The sequence below is a fragment of the Nilaparvata lugens genome, chromosome 3 (genome assembly GCF_014356525.2).
Source record: "Nilaparvata lugens isolate BPH chromosome 3, ASM1435652v1, whole genome shotgun sequence".
NCBI lineage: Eukaryota > Metazoa > Arthropoda > Insecta > Hemiptera > Delphacidae > Nilaparvata > Nilaparvata lugens.
Window position 1 is genome coordinate 27,383,296 of NC_052506.1, and position 18,389 is coordinate 27,401,684.

General features: G+C 32.1%; 1 protein-coding gene across 3 annotated transcripts in view; it reads left to right on the top strand.

Moving 5' to 3' along the window:
• The window catches only part of LOC111043733 (putative sodium-dependent multivitamin transporter), a 31,098-nt gene extending 13,371 nt beyond the window's left edge, over nt 1-17,727 (top strand). For all 3 annotated transcript variants that reach the window (XM_039423448.1, XM_039423450.1, XM_039423449.1), the window contains exons 4-11: nt 5,562-5,786; nt 6,943-7,055; nt 7,953-8,195; nt 9,313-9,487; nt 11,145-11,372; nt 12,053-12,246; nt 15,049-15,253; nt 16,758-17,727. In XM_039423448.1, the coding sequence (XP_039279382.1) occupies nt 5,562-5,786; nt 6,943-7,055; nt 7,953-8,195; nt 9,313-9,487; nt 11,145-11,372; nt 12,053-12,246; nt 15,049-15,253; nt 16,758-16,835 (1,461 nt within the window). In that variant the 3' untranslated portion in view covers nt 16,836-17,727. The remainder of the gene's footprint in view (nt 1-5,561; nt 5,787-6,942; nt 7,056-7,952; nt 8,196-9,312; nt 9,488-11,144; nt 11,373-12,052; nt 12,247-15,048; nt 15,254-16,757) is intronic.
• Nucleotides 17,728-18,389: the final 662 nt, after the last annotated feature.

Genomic DNA, 18,389 nt, shown 5'->3' on the forward strand with positions numbered 1-18,389 from the left:
GTTGAATGAAAAATTTATTATTATTATATTATTATTATTATATTATTATTATTATTATTATTATTATTTTTTTTTTTTTTTAATGAATTGTTACATTTAATTTTCACATAAATTTTCAATAAATCAAAAAATGTTCATTTCTTTCACTATTGACGCGGTTGATTTTATTGATGCACATTTTGGAAAACAGTCCGTTAAGGCACTCAGTATGATTTTCAGTTAAGTGTGACTCCAATGTGATGACGTTAGTGTTGGGCTGATCTGGATGCACGTAGTGTTGGGCTGATACTTGTAGTCGACTGATGCATATCAAACTCGATACAGGTGACATCTCAGTTAGCATTGCCTCATGCTTGTAGTAGACGGCTGCATTCCAAATTCAATACAGAGTCACGTAAATTTTGTATCATATTTGTAATTATACAATGTACATTTCAGGCTTGAAATGACAATGTAATTCGTTTTTTTGGAAAAGAGATAGACGCTGCATACAGGATTAATTTAGGTGAGGATTAATTTAGGTAAGGTTTGGTTTTTTGTTATTTTCAGCTTTCAAGGTTTAGAGTTCTGCATACAGGAATAATTTAGGAGAGGATTTTTGAATCAATTATTTCATGATACTGTGACTGTTATTCTGAATTCAAAGTTGTGAATGTGAACATGGATGGCAATTACCTCCAGGTAATGTAGTAATGTTGAAATTTGAGATACAAAGTCAGCAATAAGCGTTGGCATTGTTATTGGCGTATGCTTTGGTGTCGGCATTGATTTTGGCATTGGCATCAGCATTGGCGCAGGCATAGGCATTGGTATCATCATTGGCGCAGATATTGGCATTGGCGCAGGCATCGGCGTTGATTTTTGTTGTTGGCATCAGCATTGGCGCAGGCATTGGCGTAGCTATTGGCATTGGCATCAGCATTGGCGCAGAGTTTGGCATTGGCGCAGGCATTGGCGTAGCTATTGGCATTGGCGCAGGCATTGACATCAGCACAGGCATCGGCGTAGCTATTGGCATTGGCATTGGCGCAGGCATCGGCGTAGATATTGGCATTGGCGCAGTTATTGGTGTAGATATTGGCTTAGTTATTGGTGTAGATATTGGCGTAGTTATTAGTGTAGTTATTGGTGTTGACATTGGCATAGTTATTGGCGTTGGCATCAGCATTGGCGCAGATTTTGGCATCAGCATTGGCGCAGGCATTGGCATCGGCACAGGCATCGGCATAGTTATTGGCGTTGGCATCAGCACAGGCATCGGCGTAGATTTTGGCATTTTGGCGTAGTTATTAGTGTTGATATTGGCGTAGTTATTAGTGTAGGCATCAGCATTGATTTTGGCGTAGTTATTGGTGTTGAAATTGGTGTTGACATTGGCATAGTTATTGGCGTTGGCATCAGCATTGGCGCAGATTTTGGCATTGGCGCAGGCATTGGCATCAGCACAGGCATCGGCGTAGATTTTGGCATTTTGGCGTAGTTATTGGCGTTGACATTGGCGTAGTTATTAGTGTAGGCATCAGCGTAGATTTTGGCGTAGTTATTGGTGTAGATATTGGCGTAGTTATGTCACACTAGTTCGAAAATCACCCAAATGTTCTTAACACTCTTCATGGCGTTCACTTGTTGCTGATTTCGAGATTCACATGATAACTATTTCAATGTTAATGTCTGTGCTGTACCTGTTATCTTAAAATGCTTATAAACTAAGAAGAAAATCTTGATTAGGCTATCAATACAATCTAATACACATGAAAATTATTTTTAAATATATATGAAATTGAAATTTGTTAACATCTTATTATACAGTCAGCAATACATAAATTGTGAAATATGGACATATCAATTACAAATTTTCACTATAAAAAAAAATTTCATTTCCATCTATTCACTGTTCAAATATCAAAATTTAATCCATTCTTCAAAATAGAAATAGAATTTCATAACACCCTGTATCATTATCAAAATTGTAAAAAACATCAGATCATCACAACAAAAATTAATTTCAATATATATTTCAATAGTTTCAGACAATTGGTCTTCTATTCACAATCATTTCATAATATATCTGCATTTCATTATCATTTAGTATAACATTTCATTTATAGCATTTATAGCAAGTTCATTTCACATTTATGATTTATCATTCAGGGTTTCAAAATTATTTAGTTTTAATTTTGTTTTCAAAATTTGTATAAAAAGCAAATTACTTAATATTATTAATCATCGTTTGCCGGATACTATAGTTTATTTCGACTTTTCAATGTTCTAAACACAAACTACATTTCATGACAAAACTTTACTATCAATCATTAAACAAGAAATCATTCAAAACATCAATAATATTTTGCTTCAAAGGCAAACAATATTCATAATTAATCATCATCTATGGCAATCAACATTATTAATCATTATTTTGCATCTATGGCAATCAACATAAGTAATCAACACAAAAAATATTATCTCATTACTGCCTCTCTAAGTCATAACCTCTGTTATTCCTTCTTTAGGCAATAATGGGTTTCCATCTCAAAAAACAATCACATACCAGCAAAATTCTAATCAACAAACCCCACTAAAAATTCTACATACACTCCAGCATCCATTTCAAACGATAATCAATCATATCAAAATTTATAGAACAAACAGTTTTAAAATTTGAAAAAAAATATCAATTACAAAACACTTTAGGAAAATTTTAGCCTTTAACTCATTTCAATTGATAATATAACACAACGTTTTTATTCAATGAAAACATTATTATTCAAGCTAACTTTCATTAATACATCACATATATATGGCTACAGAATTCATTAATACTTTCAAATTTAAAGTTTATTTATTATAATAACATAATTTATAATTTAAAGACTGTATAATAAGTACAAACATTTCAAGATTATAATACAAAGATGATCAAGATGAATAATGGGTGAATAAGTTCCCTAAAAAATACAAAAAAAGAGAAAAAGAAAACTGGGTAAATAAATTCCCTAAAACAACACACATTTCAAAATACATGATGAAAAAATATGTCACAAGCAAACAATTATTTACACTACAATGGATAGATTTTGGAAAAGTTAAGTTTTATCAACAATTTAAAGATTAGGAAAATAAGCTACTATTTTAACTTCTAATATTATTTCAGAAGAATACAAATTTAAATGACTATGGACAAGATTGGTTAAGATATGCATCATAGAAGAATTTTACTGAATATTACACAAAGACAGGAAAGAATCGAAAATTGAAAAGATTAAGGGCCAAGAAAAATAGGCTACAGGAAAGAAAAAAGACACAATTATGGACTCTTACCATACACTGTGTAGCGATTATGCTATTCTGAATCCCGGCATAACACAGGATTCCTAATCATTGTGTGTTGGGGAATACCCTTTCATCATGTGATTAACTGTCATCATCTTGTAAGTAAGCAACTTGAAACAACCTTTGAATACTAACACATCAATGGAGACTTTGCGTTTTGTTTTCTTCAAGAACATGATTTTATTCATGGGTTCATTTGTTTCAACAAAGCCATTTTGCTTGCAAAAGTTAGTCATGTTCACTTGAGAATGCATTGCATACACCTTTTCAATTCTCAGTTGAAAGTTGAACTCATCAACTTGACTCAAAGCAACATTCATTTTGTTTACATTGTTCCTAACCTCCACAGAAACCTGTCTCATGTAATCATTCACTTTGTTCATAGTTTTCCTAACCTTCAATGTAGCAATATTACTTTCATGATAGTTGACTTTCAGTGAAGACAACTCCCTACCTACTTCTTTACTCAATTCTACTATCTCATTAAGGTTGACTTTTTCAACAACAGTAACTAGGCCTACATTGTCAGAAACTTGAATGAGTTGATCTTGTAACTTAACACTACTATTATCCTGCTTCAATTTGTTTTCATCTTCATGATTATCACTCAATGTTTCATGTGCATTTTTCAATAGAAGGTTTATACTAACCTGCTCTAGTCTAATGCTAGTACATTCTTGCTTCATATCATCAAACCTAGCATTTTGATTTTTAAACATTTGGTCTAACTTAGCATTTTGCTTATCAAATTTAGCATTTAACTCATCAAATCTAGCATCTAGCTTATCAAACCTTTGTGTTAAGAATGCTATAAGATTCAGATCATTTTTAATGTTTGCCATTTTGTAATATGCACTGATTCATTAAAACTTGATCTCTCTTGAACCGACCTCCCACTCAGCAACAAACCATTCATAACCTATCAAGATATCTATCCACTAATAATTTCTATAACCAGGGATCTCATGGTGTACCATTTGGGACATATTTATTTTGTAATTCTGTCCCACCACAGGGCGTACCATTTGCCGTGCTACCAATTTTTCCTTAATCGGTTGCATTTAACACCTATTACCCTAACCTAAGGATAGTTGTCGGCTCCAATGAAATAGATTCTTGATAAATTGTGAATGGATCTATCGCCTATGAATGAGAAATCCAGTTTTCAGAGCAAATGAACTTATAATCTTCAGATGAATTTATACAAATACACAAAGAACTATATCTTATAAGCCTAATTTTTTAGAGTAACTACGAACTAAGATACTTATCTAGTTTACAGTTGAAAAACAGTGGCTATTGGCTTGAATACACAAATAGCACATTACGAACAAAATAGAACACTAAAATTTGTTTAAAACTCAATTTAAAACATTAATAAACGAAAATGATTCAGAGCAAAATTTTACAACAACACACGTAGCCAGCCATTTTTCTAGAGAGGGCAGAATAGGAAAAACCTAAGTTACAAATCACAGAGCCAACGCCTTGTTCGGTATAGATTTTACAGACACATCACCAAAAAATTATAACTTACAAGTTTAGAATTCACATTCTACATCTGTTCTCAATAAAACTTTATTTTGAAACTGTTATTTTAAACTTTCATATATATTCTCTATTTAAATAAACTATTTATTCTGTTTCTCAGCCCCGGTGACACCATGGAACAATGCAACAATCATTTACAATAAAAAAATTCTCCGTCGAAAAGTTTGTCCGTCTATTGATGACTCTGATATTTACTATAAAGTTCCATAGATCTCGAATTGAAGATTCGATTTCAATGTGAGAAAAAAAATGTAATATTACAATTCGGTAGGTTATTTGGATTCTTTTTTATATTTTGTATTCAAGTTTTTCTCTCAAGATGGTTTTGAATGCTATTTCATAGCGAACAACCTCTGTTAATATGCCAATATTGTTAGGTACCGATTTATGTCTCTACTCAAAACACATTTTTTTATTACCTACAAGTATTTTTTTAGAAGTAGGTTTATTCAGTTACATCATCTTGCATCTATTCATTGTCATGAATGTGCTTCTTATACATATTGAATTAATTAAGAGAAAATTTCTATTTATTCATACTATATGTATCACTTCAGATGTGGATAAAAAACCCATAAACTTTCAATATTGCATATTTTCAAAGTAGGTATTTATTATTGTTTTACTGTAGCCTATTCAATCAATAATCTTAAGAATCGTCTGAATTTTATTGTTGACAGTACTTATCAAGGAGATTCGGTCACCTAGCACGGCTCATGGCTTCATGCCTGTTTCTGGTTCAGATGGTTTTGTACATGGGTGTAGTGCTGTATGCTCCGGCCGTCGCTCTCAATGCACTCACCACCTTATCTCAGAACTGGTCAATTCTGGTGATTGGTCTTGTGTGCACTGTCTATTCAACGCTTGGAGGAATGAAAGCTGTCATTGCCACTGATGTATTTCAAGTAAGTTCCTTACTCTCCATCAACCATTATGAAAATTACTCATAGCCTACTCTTTATATGGAAGGAGCCAAAAAAAGTCGGTAGCTACTCACTATTAATTTATTGTCTAAAATATAATAATAATTATGTATTAATATTAAAAAATTACCATTTTTGCGAGGATGACTTTTGGAGAGGGTGGTAATATAGTTTAGGATATTTAAGGGGAAGCGTCATTGGGCCCTTGATTTATTTTATGTAATTTGCCTTATTATCAAATAGGCTTATACAGTATTATTAAAATATTGATAAAATATAATTTAATGTAAGATTTAACTACTGGTCCTGTAGAACAATTAAAATTGTTCTCTTTTGCTAATTTATGCATATAATTCTAAACTCTTCCATAATAATTTTTATTTAAGTTAAAGATATTCTGGCACCTCCAAAAAAGGTACAGTTTGACTCTTAGACTGGACACTTACGGTAGGACATGCATGATGAACATTTGTGTACACGTATATCGTTGTTCCATCACAGCGAGTCTTTGAGCAAAATTTTTTGAGGTTAGTCTTTTGTATCTTAGATTTTGTTGTTCAATTTTTCTTCGCTGCTCTATTTCTGAGGTTGAATTTCTTTTTGTATCATTATAATGAGTAATTTTCCAGTCGTTCATTTATTGTTATTGGTTGTTCATTTTATGCTAGTAGCCTCTCGCTGATGACAAAACATGCATGATGTATGATGAACATGTGTGTGCATGATAAACATGCATATGCATGCATGTTCTACCGTTTAGTGGCCAGCCTTATGAAATATAATTTCTATTGCTCCTGCAATTTATTGGATATCAAATTTATCCAAGCTAGCTCTATATTCAGCTGCTTCATTTACTTATGAATAAGTCTACTTATTTATTACGGTATACTTCCAGTTGTTACCTTTACAAAATATAGAAATAATTTAATCATAAACATTGATTTTTTTAAAAATTATTATCATTTATCTACTGATATTATTTACTACTTATTATTTTTATATGTTTCAGACATCACTAAAGTAACGAACAAAGGATGTGATAGCGTTGAAGTATTAGTCTGTACCAACTGAAATTTCATAGATTCTATATTAAATTATCATATCATTTAACTTGACTGTAAACTTATTGACTTTGCAGGCTCTTCTCATGTATGCTGCTATATTTCTGGTGATAGCTTCAGCTTCAATGAGAATAGGCTTTGGAACAATCTGGCGAATAGCTGAAGAGAGAGGAAGAGTCCAGTTTTTTGAGTAAGTCTTCAATTGAATCTATCTATATTGCTTTCATTGAGAAAAATTCCAAAAAATCTATTTTTATTAATGGTGGAATGAAAATATCACTAGAGGTTATTTTTATTAGAAGCATACTTCACTATACTAAAGCATTTTGATTTTTTTTAATAATATTCCTACTTCTAAATTATTATTCTTTCAATGTATGAACTCAAGCTGTTGCAAAAACGTATTGTTACGGATTTGTGAATTCCATAACAGTATCATAAGAGTGTCGGGAGTTCTTGAAAAGTTATACTCTTGAGTACAGATTTTTAAGAACTCATATATCATTCATATTATAACAAATGCTGATGCTAATCTACAGTGATGAAGTAGGCTACCGTACTTCAAATTACAATTCATACTTTGTATAGCAATTTTAAAATTAGATTCTTTATTTAAAGAATGTAGCCTATATAAGAGGATAACGTTAGGTACCTATGTTTCAATTATTTTATTCCTTCTCTTATTGTAAATTTTTCTCAGAATAGTTTTCAATCTCACTTTCCATTACGATCACTTTTGAAAATGGACCACAAGTCCGAAAGCGTTCCACACACATTATGGTGAGTAGCCTAATAGTTATTAGCTATTATTGAAAAATATTGGACTGCTATGTCGTTCCAAAAGTACCCATTAAAAGTGATCAACTATTATGTTTTTTATCTGTCAATTGTAATTTTTATGAAATGAATTCCTCAAATGATGACGTGTGTGCTGTGTGTGGTTTTTCAGAATATATTCCTGAGCTAATAGATAGGTAGCCCTTATTCAGAAACAGGTCACCAAATCACGAGTTCATCCAAAATCGGTTAATTTACTATATTGTTTAAAATAGCTTATCGGTTAACATACTAACAAATTTGTGAACAGTTTCAGCTTTGATCCGACAACCCGGCATACTTTCTGGAGCTTGTCTATATCGGGAGGAATGCAATTCTTGTCCCTCTATGCAGTTAATCAAAATCAGGTGCAACGATACCTGAGTGTGAAAGATGTGAACACAGCAATCAAGGCCCTCTACCTCTCCACTCCGATATTCTGTCTGCTATCTCTGACAACAATGTTCAGTGGGCTTGCTGTATTTGCAGTGTACAAGGATTGTGATCCAGTCAAGTATGTCTATTAAAACTCAAGGATCTTATTAGCCTAATAGTTGAAAAGTAGAGGAACTATTTTTGTTCTCCACAGATCAACATTTTTCGGTACAAGAAGTAATGATGCAGTTTTGATTTGGCTGCTTTATACTGATGAATTTTGAATGAGAGACAACCCGAGTGAAATGAGTAATATTGCTTTTTACTTGAAGCTTATTCTTTCATATCGATTGGATATTTACGAGAGAACTGCAGACGGAAAAAAATGTTTTTCAGTACCGTGTAATTAAAATGTACATTTAGATATTATCTATTGTTATAAAAACTTCAAAGAATACTTTCTTCTCTTATACGGCAGCCCATATCAAAGAAAAATAATAGGAATATTCCTTTGATATCTCTTCAATATTATAATCCTCTTTTTATATAATAAACTTATCATCAATGGCAATACTGATAGACATGTACTAATTCCTAATATTAAAGAAAAAAAGGCGTAATATTGTGAAGGGTACTAATAGAATAGAATGTCTTGACTGATATTCAAAATAACATACCTAAATATAAAATATAAAGATGTTTATATTTCATAGTTCACAATCTTGTTTCTGAATTTTGAATGAAATATGGATATATTTAAATATATTGTCTCCAATTAAACATAGATCAATTGAATATCTAATAATAATACGGTGAACCTACTTTAATAATAGTCTCTACTTCTTCGCATAAAAAGAATAAAAAATTATAAGAGATTATCATATTAGCATTTATAAATATTAACATATAAAAAATAAATGTATTATATGTGTGAATAAAATTGATCCCTTAGTAGTGAAGAACTATTTTGTAGATCTGTGTAAAACCTCAGTTCTTGAAATTCTTGGAATTATTTTTATAATGCTCTCGCTAATTTGTTTAATATGAAGCATATAGATAGGTTTTACATTAACTTCCACTAATAACATGGATGTTTTTCTAAAATGTATCAACGAAAGTTTAACTCAGGTCTAAAAGAAATCGATTTAATAAATTTGTTAATTGTAAAAACTCCCAACTGGAACTGACTTGATGCTTGGAACTGCATAATGTTGTAATGTATAATCAATTTAGATATTGGATATTGTGAAATATAGGGACGGACGTATACATAGCACTGACCAACTATTACCACTGTACATATTGGAAACAGTAGGAAATTGGCCAGGCGCTACTGGGATTTTTGTCTCTGGAATATTCTCCGGGGCTCTCAGTACCGTTTCATCATTACTCAATTCTCTCGCTGCTGTCACGTTGGAGGATTTCATCAAGGTGATGTCTTACTTGGATTATTTTTGCCACAATATTCACCGTCCAGAAACATACCTCATTTCTCCTCGATTATTCTTCTCTGTCTTTCACAGAGTGAGATTTCTTATGATAATTAATTATATATCTTATTCGGATTTCCTGACCCTATCCACAATCAGCAACTACTGCCAAATACCAACTGTTCAGCGAATTATATGTTGCAACCTCTTCATTTCTCATTAGGATTTAATCAGTCTTTGCAATATTTGTTCTTGTAGGAAGACAAAGTAGGACTATTAAATACTGAATCTAAATCTTTTGACAGGGCACTTTTTGAGGCATAGACAACAATCATATTAACTTCTTAAAAAGTGATCCGAGATGCTAGATCATATCAAAACAAATTTTCAGGTGTTTGAGACTGTGAGCGCATTCATATCCGTCATCAACACCCTTTCATAAATTACTCACGCAAAAGTCTAGGATTTCTGAGCAAGATGAAGTGGGCAAGATCCTGAGACAATTATAGCAATGTAGAATAAACTATGATGAACGATATTGTAATAATCTTAACAAGTTGGAAAGGAATAATTTTCATTGTAAAGTACTGTAATATAAATGATTTCATGTTCCTCCAGTTAAAGAAAGTAAAACAAGTACTTGGAAGTATTGTAATTATTATTGTTTTTAAGTTGAAATTATATAAAAACCCACATTAGGTGGTGAAAGGCGAGCTATAAAATAGTGTCAAATTAAGTTTGTTTCAATTTAATGCTCACAAGAGCAGTCCTGAATTTTGATCAACAGTTTCAACTATGTAAGAAAGTTTTCAATGTGATGATTAAAAAATCTATTTATTTCCTTGCTACATCATTTTTTCATAAGTTTTTGTTAAAAAATTCCTGAACATTATTTTATAGTACCTTGTCGTGTAAATTTAAACACTTTCTAGTTCTTCATTTAAATCTTAAACTAGGCTTAGGTATTATAGAGAATTAGTTTCATATAATTAATCTTATTGTAGAGTATTTCACTATAATGTCAGTTTTTATTATAACTTATTCATTCCATTTTCAAGATATTCTCTTATTCAATGTAGGCAAAACTCAATTATATATGCTGGTTAACTCCATAGAATGGAATAAAATCCTGAAGTTTTATTTTTATTGAATCAAACATTTCAAAAAGGTATTTGAGAATTTTTATTTCACTCTATAAACTGTAGTAGCACTCTAAGGAAAAGAGCATATTTAGAATGGTTAATTCCATATTGTGGATGCTCCTGTAGTACCGTACTGATCATTAGTTCAAAAATAGATTATTATTAATCAGATTTTTGTAATATTATTATTTTTATATTATTTATTATTTGCTCCTGTAGTACCGTACTGATCATTAGGTAGTTCAAAAATAGATTATTATTAATCAGATTTTTGTATTATTATTATTTTTATATTATTTATTTTTGTATTATTATCTGATTATTATTAATCAGATTTTTGTAATTTTCAAAAGTCTCAGTAAGTCAAGGTACTCAGTTTTATGATAGTGTAGTATTGTTCAGTACAGTTTTTCCTTTAAAATTTGAAAATATGATAAAAAGTTGATTATTGAAATTCAAAGATCGATGTATTGTTCTATCCATCTCCAATTACATATTTTTTTCCTTCTGTTTCAGCCAGGCTATTATTACATTAAAAAGAAACCACTCGAAGAAGCTCAAAATACAGTTCTCCTAACAAAAGTGCTGTGCTTCTTGTATGGCTTGATCTGCCTAGGAATAGCCTTTTTAGCACAATATGTTGAATCTATTCTACAAACCACACTCACAATCTTCGGTGCTGCTGGGGGACCTTCACTTGGAATCTTCACACTGGGCATGTTTGTTCCTTTAGCAAACGAGTTTGTAAGTGGAAGATCTACTCTCATCATTTGCTTTCATAATTTTTCTGCGATCTGTCATATATTATAGGCAACAGCTAGAACAGCTAATAAATTGAATGAGCGAACCATTTTTGAACTCCATATTATTCTCTTGCCCACCACTTTCTCAATCACAACAATTTCAAAGTGTGTAGCCAGAATTTTGAAAACACAGATGCTCCAACTTTGTTGGTTGCATAGATGCAGAGGATGGAACATCTCTACAATATTTATAAAATAGAATAATAGTACCCTTTGTACTATATTTGTATTATTTATTTTATAAATAAAAATAAGTAGCCCTGATTTCATACATTTGAAGAATTTCACAATAATTTAATTTCTTAAAAACTCAATGAAAGGAAAATTAAACTTTCAAGTCTATCTCAAAAATATATTTTTTGTAATGAAGTTACTTTTTGAAATATAAGGCCTACAGTTTTGGGTCTATCCTGTTGAATCTCTCCCATCATATATTTGATGTTGTGATTGTGGAAATGGAAATAAATAAATAATGTGTAAAAATGTGACATTTTTGTTGAAACGTTTTTTTAGGGAAAAATAATATTCAAAGTTTACCTAGATCGAGCTGAATGAACTATTCAAAATGAAGTCTGGACCATTCAATTATTCATAAATAACTTGTATCGGTGATTTGTTCAGGGAGCAGTGAGTGGGTTGATATGTGGATTGGCGGCTACTCTTACATTGGGCTTTGGAGGGCCGAAACCTCCACTCGTCAACTTGCCTGTTTCAGTGGAAGGATGTGCATCCGCAATCACCACTCCCACCACCCCTGTATCCATCATCAACTTCACAACTACCATCATAAACAATGCAACTACTTCTATCACTAAGTAAGCTTTTTCATCACTATTTTCATCTATTAATAATAACTAGGTACCGTACTGTATGTTATCAATTCTGATCGTAATTTCTATGTAGTGTTTTTGGAAAGACTGTTACATAGAATAAAACAATCTTAAGAGTTTTCTAAATGTAATATCATAGAGAAACGAAAACTACAGTTCATCTCTTAGATTATCTGGATTAGATTATTTAAATTTGACTAGATTCTTTAGATTTAGTTCATCTTTGGTGATATACGGTACAAGCATCTGTTTCGTCCTTCTTATTCAACTGAGCAGAGCTAATAATATTCCACAAAGATTTTACACTTTCATTAGCAAACCTATTTTTTAACACTATTATGAATATTATTATCAACAATCACACACTTCAAAACTGAACCATAATCATCTGTAGATGATGTTGATTTCTTGTGCTTGAGTACACCATGGATATTGAGCTGAATCGCTTCAACTTTCTTCTGCTGATAAAACCTTGCTTGACTAATTTTGTGACAAATCTCCTTTCACTGGTCACTGTCACCATTCTCCTGATGGAGAGGTAACTCTATACAGATTACAATATTTGCAGGCACATTTACTTATTAATAACAGGTTGTTAGTTACTAACAATATATAGCTTATTATATTATATACTTCACAAATGAATTTTGCATTGCATAACTTCATTTATGTAGATAATAATATTTGCAGGTTTGATAACATCTAAAAATAACTATTTTAACAAGTAACAACAACAATAAAATTTCATAACAACTCAATGAAAGGAAAATTAAACTTTCAAGTCTATCTCAAAAAATATATTTTTTGTAATGAAGTTACTTTTTGAAATATAAGGCCTACAGTTTTGGGTCTATCCTGTTGAATCTCTCCCAATCATATATTTGATGTTGTGATTGTGGAAATGGAAATAAATAAATAATGTGTAAAAATGTGACATTTTTGTTGAAACGTTTTTTAGGGAAAAATAATATTCAAAGTTTACCTAGATCGAGCTGAATGAACTATTCAAAATGAAGTCTGGACCATTCAATTATTCATAAATAACTTGTATCGGTGATTTGTTCAGGGAGCAGTGAGTGGGTTGATATGTGGATTGGCGGCTACTCTTACATTGGGCTTTGGAGGGCCGAAACCTCCACTCGTCAACTTGCCTGTTTCAGTGGAAGGATGTGCATCCGCAATCACCACTCCCACCACCCCTGTATCCATCATCAACTTCACAACTACCATCATAAACAATGCAACTACTTCTATCACTAAGTAAGCTTTTTCATCACTATTTTCATCTATTAATAATAAACTAGGTACCGTACTGTATGTTATCAATTCTGATCGTAATTTCTATGTAGTGTTTTGGAAAGACTGTTACATAGAATAAAACAATCTTAAGAGTTTTCTAAATGTAATATCATAGAGAAACGAAAACTACAGTTCATCTCTTAGATTATCTGGATTAGATTATTTAGATTTGACTAGATTCTTTAGATTTAGTTCATCTTTGGTGATATACGGTACAAGCATCTGTTTCGTCCTTCTTATTCAACTGAGCAGAGCTAATAATATTCCACAAAGATTTTACACTTTCATTAGCAAACCTATTTTTTAACACTATTATGAATATTATTATCAACAATCACACACTTCAAAACTGAACCATAATCATCTGTAGATGATGTTGATTTCTTGTGCTTGAGTACACCATGGATATTGAGCTGAATCGCTTCAACTTTCTTCTGCTGATAAAACCTTGCTTGACTAATTTTGTGACAAATCTCCTTTCACTGGTCACTGTCACCATTCTCCTGATGGAGAGGTAACTCTATACAGATTACAATATTTGCAGGCACATTTACTTATTAATAACAGGTTGTTAGTTACTAACAATATATAGCTTATTATATTAATATACTTCACAAATGAATTTTGCATTGCATAACTTCATTTATGTAGATAATAATATTTGCAGGTTTGATAACATCTAAAAATAACTATTTTAACAAGTAACAACAACAATAAAATTTCATAACAACAAGCATTAGTTATTCAGCCTATTTTATAAAAAAAATATATAAGTTGACTTATCAATGCATTTTACAAAGTAGGCTATGATCTCAAAAATATATTATTGAATAATATAGAGATAAAATTCAATTTAATTGCGATATAACCACCGGTGGAGTGTATTGTTTATCTACAGAAATTGGCGGAGTTTGAACAGATACTGTACCGTACCGTGGCTATCCATTCTTGGAAGATGATACCGGTATCAAAGATTTAGTTTCTACTAACACTTTACCGGAGTTTTGTGAAGCAATTTTTCTGGGAGTATGAATAGAATTAATGCAAGCCGATAAATTTATATAGGCTAACTAAACTTGAGAACTAGGTAATTACAGATTGTTTGAATAGTGAGAATCAGATTCTCTGACGTACCACGGAACAGATAACATACTGCTTGTCTGCTTCCAAGTATAGGCATACCTTCTACGTTGACACTATTCTGGAGAAACTGAACGATATAGAATCGATGTATGGTAATTGAATGTAGGCGTAGTACCCTAACACAAATCCAAGTTCAGCCAATCTGCCAATAGAGCTTCCATTGTTTTCTCATTAGAAAGTAGTAGAGATGTGACCCTAAATCACATGACTTCTGCACATGGATTCTCTAATTGGAAACTTTGATTGCCATTTTGAAGTCTATAATCAATTGAATCCAAATTCATTAGCTCACTAAGATTGTATTGCATTCTATTTTTTTCTGAAAAAAACACTCACTTGTTTCAGAGAGCAGCACTACAATTACCTCTTTCGAATAAGTTATCTGTGGTACATTGTGATTGGATTTGTGGTAACCATGATTGTTGGGACACTTGTGAGTCTCGCTGTCAATATGATGACATCCGATTCTAAGCAACTCGATCCAGATCTATTCACACCGCCGGTTGCAGCATACATCAAAAAACATTACTGTTATCAAGTCAGCAAAAGTGTATGTACAAATCCATGATAAGCCTCTTAGTTTCAATTTACTTTAATTCTATGTTATTAAATTGATTTGAATTGAATTCACATTGACTCAATTTCATTCAATTTAATCTACGTTGATTTAACTTTTTAATATAATTCAATATAAGTCACACCGACCTCGGAGCGAAGTTTTAAAAATCTCTCCCTGTGTTATCAAGTATACCAGGTTGAAAAGAGCTCGCTTTTGTAGCAGGCGGAAGAACTGCTAGCTGAGAGATTTTTCTTAGCGCGCGGATCGGATGAGAAGCGAGAGCGAGCCTGTGTAACTTGTGACTTGTCATATATTAAGGGGACGCGACAGTCGAGGACTGCGACATATTTGAGGACTGATTTTCAGTCCTCTACGGTCGCAGTCCTCAACTGTCGAGTCTGTGCAAAAATTAAAGAATCCTGCACTGTCGCCTGGCGCAGGCGATCCATATTTAATATACGGAAAGAGAAGCAGCCGGCTTCTCCCACTACTCGAGAGTACCGCCGCCGGCGCGAGCTCAGTGTTATATGGCTTGCTTGAAAAAAGTCCGCTAGCTCGCTACCGCAAGCGGTACTAGCGGTAGTCGGTGTGACATGGCCTTCCACAACCGACCTACCTACGGATAACTACGGTATTATCATTGTTCTCTTTGTTTTTTTATCTCATAATGAATTGAAATAATTTTTAATGCGACTCCCCATGACTCCAATAGTGGCTAATTATGGAGAAATCTTCTAATAAAACAGTAGGAAGAATTGATATTAATAAATTCATTAATATTGAAAATTAGAGGAAAGTTTGAGACAGTTTAAGCAAATACAAAGAGAGGCTGCATCTCAAGCCTCCCTAAACCAATTGAAATTAATAAATTCATTAATATTGAAAATTAGAGGAAAGTTTGAGACAGTTTAAGCAAATACAAAGAGAGGCTGCATCTAAGGCCTCCCTAAACCAATTGTCCCAAGCCTCCCTTATTGAGTAGGTACATACATTTTTTAACCACATTAATTAAACTTTCATCTGAAAACTAAAAGGAAACTACATCATCAATAGCACGTAGAATGCAGAATTCCTTTGAGAATGGTTGGTGACTGTCTAGGTAATAAAATTATTTATCACTCTATGAAGATCAGGATTTTATAAATACACCCTCAGATATTGCATCGATCAGATATTGCTTCTAAACATTCATTGCCATCTGGAAGAAACCTGTGTCATCGATTACATCACAATCAAATAACCCAAATTCATGTGTAGGTCTTGGTTTAAGCAATAAGCCGGGAACCTCCATTTGTATTGAAAATCCAGAGATACAACACTTTTTCAAGCCTCCTAGTGTCTCAAATCCCCCCTTTTCCCTATTAGGAACCGTAAAACAATAATAATAATTATAATGTTTCGTATTCAAGATTTGTAGCCAATCTCTAAAATTTATATTGTGCTGATATATATTTGAAGATATATTTTATGTTTATTTTATTTTTTTGTTGTGCAGGGGACACACATGACAAGAAAATATGGAAAAATGAAAACGATGAAGACATTAAAACACGGTGATACTTCTGCTCTATGATGAAACATAATTACTATCCAAATCACTTCGCCTTCTGGAGTAATCTGAAGATTACGACTGTTGAGAATGAAAATCGGAGATACACTACTCATTTCTCAGTGATCATCAAGTTACATCATCTGAACCAGAATGTGAACAAAGGCCTACTTGTACTTGTATGTCTATGCATGACACAAATATTAATTTATTATCTTGATAAGATTATGATAATAGTTAGAACTGCCATTCGGCAACAATCAGTATTGAGGAATTCATTTAATTTAATACAATGTATTTTATTTAAAATTACGAGGGTCATTCAATAAGTAACGAGACAAATTACAAATTTTCAAAAACGGCTAAATTGATTCATATAATACTTTCACGACATAAAGTTGGCATCCTTGCAATAACATCTGATCAGTTGTTCCACTATATTTCGTAAATATAATTGCAAATTGACTCAGTTAACAATGGCAAGTCTGCTGGAGAATTGCACCGTGGAAGAACAATGTGCTGTGATCAGATTTTTAGTTGCAGAAGGCGAGAAAGGTAGTTAAATCCACAAAAGAATGTTAAAAGTGTATGAAGAACATTGTTTGGATCGTTCAAACATTTACAAATGGGTGGAACAGTTTCAAAGTGGCCGTTCAAAAGTTTGTGACAATCAACGCAGTAGACGATCAATTAAAAGTTGAGACTTTCTCTGTCGAATCACGGATTTATTCTTTAATTCGGGACAATAGACATTTCACTGTTGAATTTATAAGTGGAAGAGTAAACTTGAGTGTTGGGAATGTCCATAACATTATTAACAACAAGTTGCAGTAAACAAAACTTGTGCAAGATGGGTGCCCTAGACAACTCACAGACGCTCACAAAGAAACCAGGCTTCAAATCAGTCATCAGTTGATGTGTGATCTGTGCCACTGAATGAAATAATAGTGGACTGTAAGAAATGCTTTTGTAAATAAAAAATGTTAAGATGTATGAATTGTATATTTATTGTACTACTGCACAAATCCAACATGCCAAAAAATGAATGATAATTTATAATAAAACTGGTAGCTGGGAAAGACGCCAAATAAAAAAAAGGTTTAAGTAAAACAGTTCAATAGATTTATTGTATACTTTGAGAAACGTGACATATTGTCTTAGATTTAGGAAATGCCACACAGGGCAGTTGACTGACGAGATACAAATAATTGACTCAATAGTCAGGAGTACAAAACAATAAAAATGACATAATAAAAAATTGAGACAATCAGTTGAAATATGATAAATTGACTCAATAATCATGAGTACAAAACAATAAAAAATACATAGTAAAGTGAAATGAAACAGACACTGTATACAAGAACGTAATTGACAATGGCCTAGACTAAATCTTAATGCTTGATATAATAAGTCAAATATGAATAATAAGTCAACAAAAAATTAATTGGAAGTTGATCGATATTTAAATAAGTCAATATGAAAAATGTAAAGTACAAATACTTGCAATACTTCCAAAAATATTGGTAAAAAGTTGTGTCTACAAATGGGAATCGCGACTTTAGAATAAATAATTCCAAG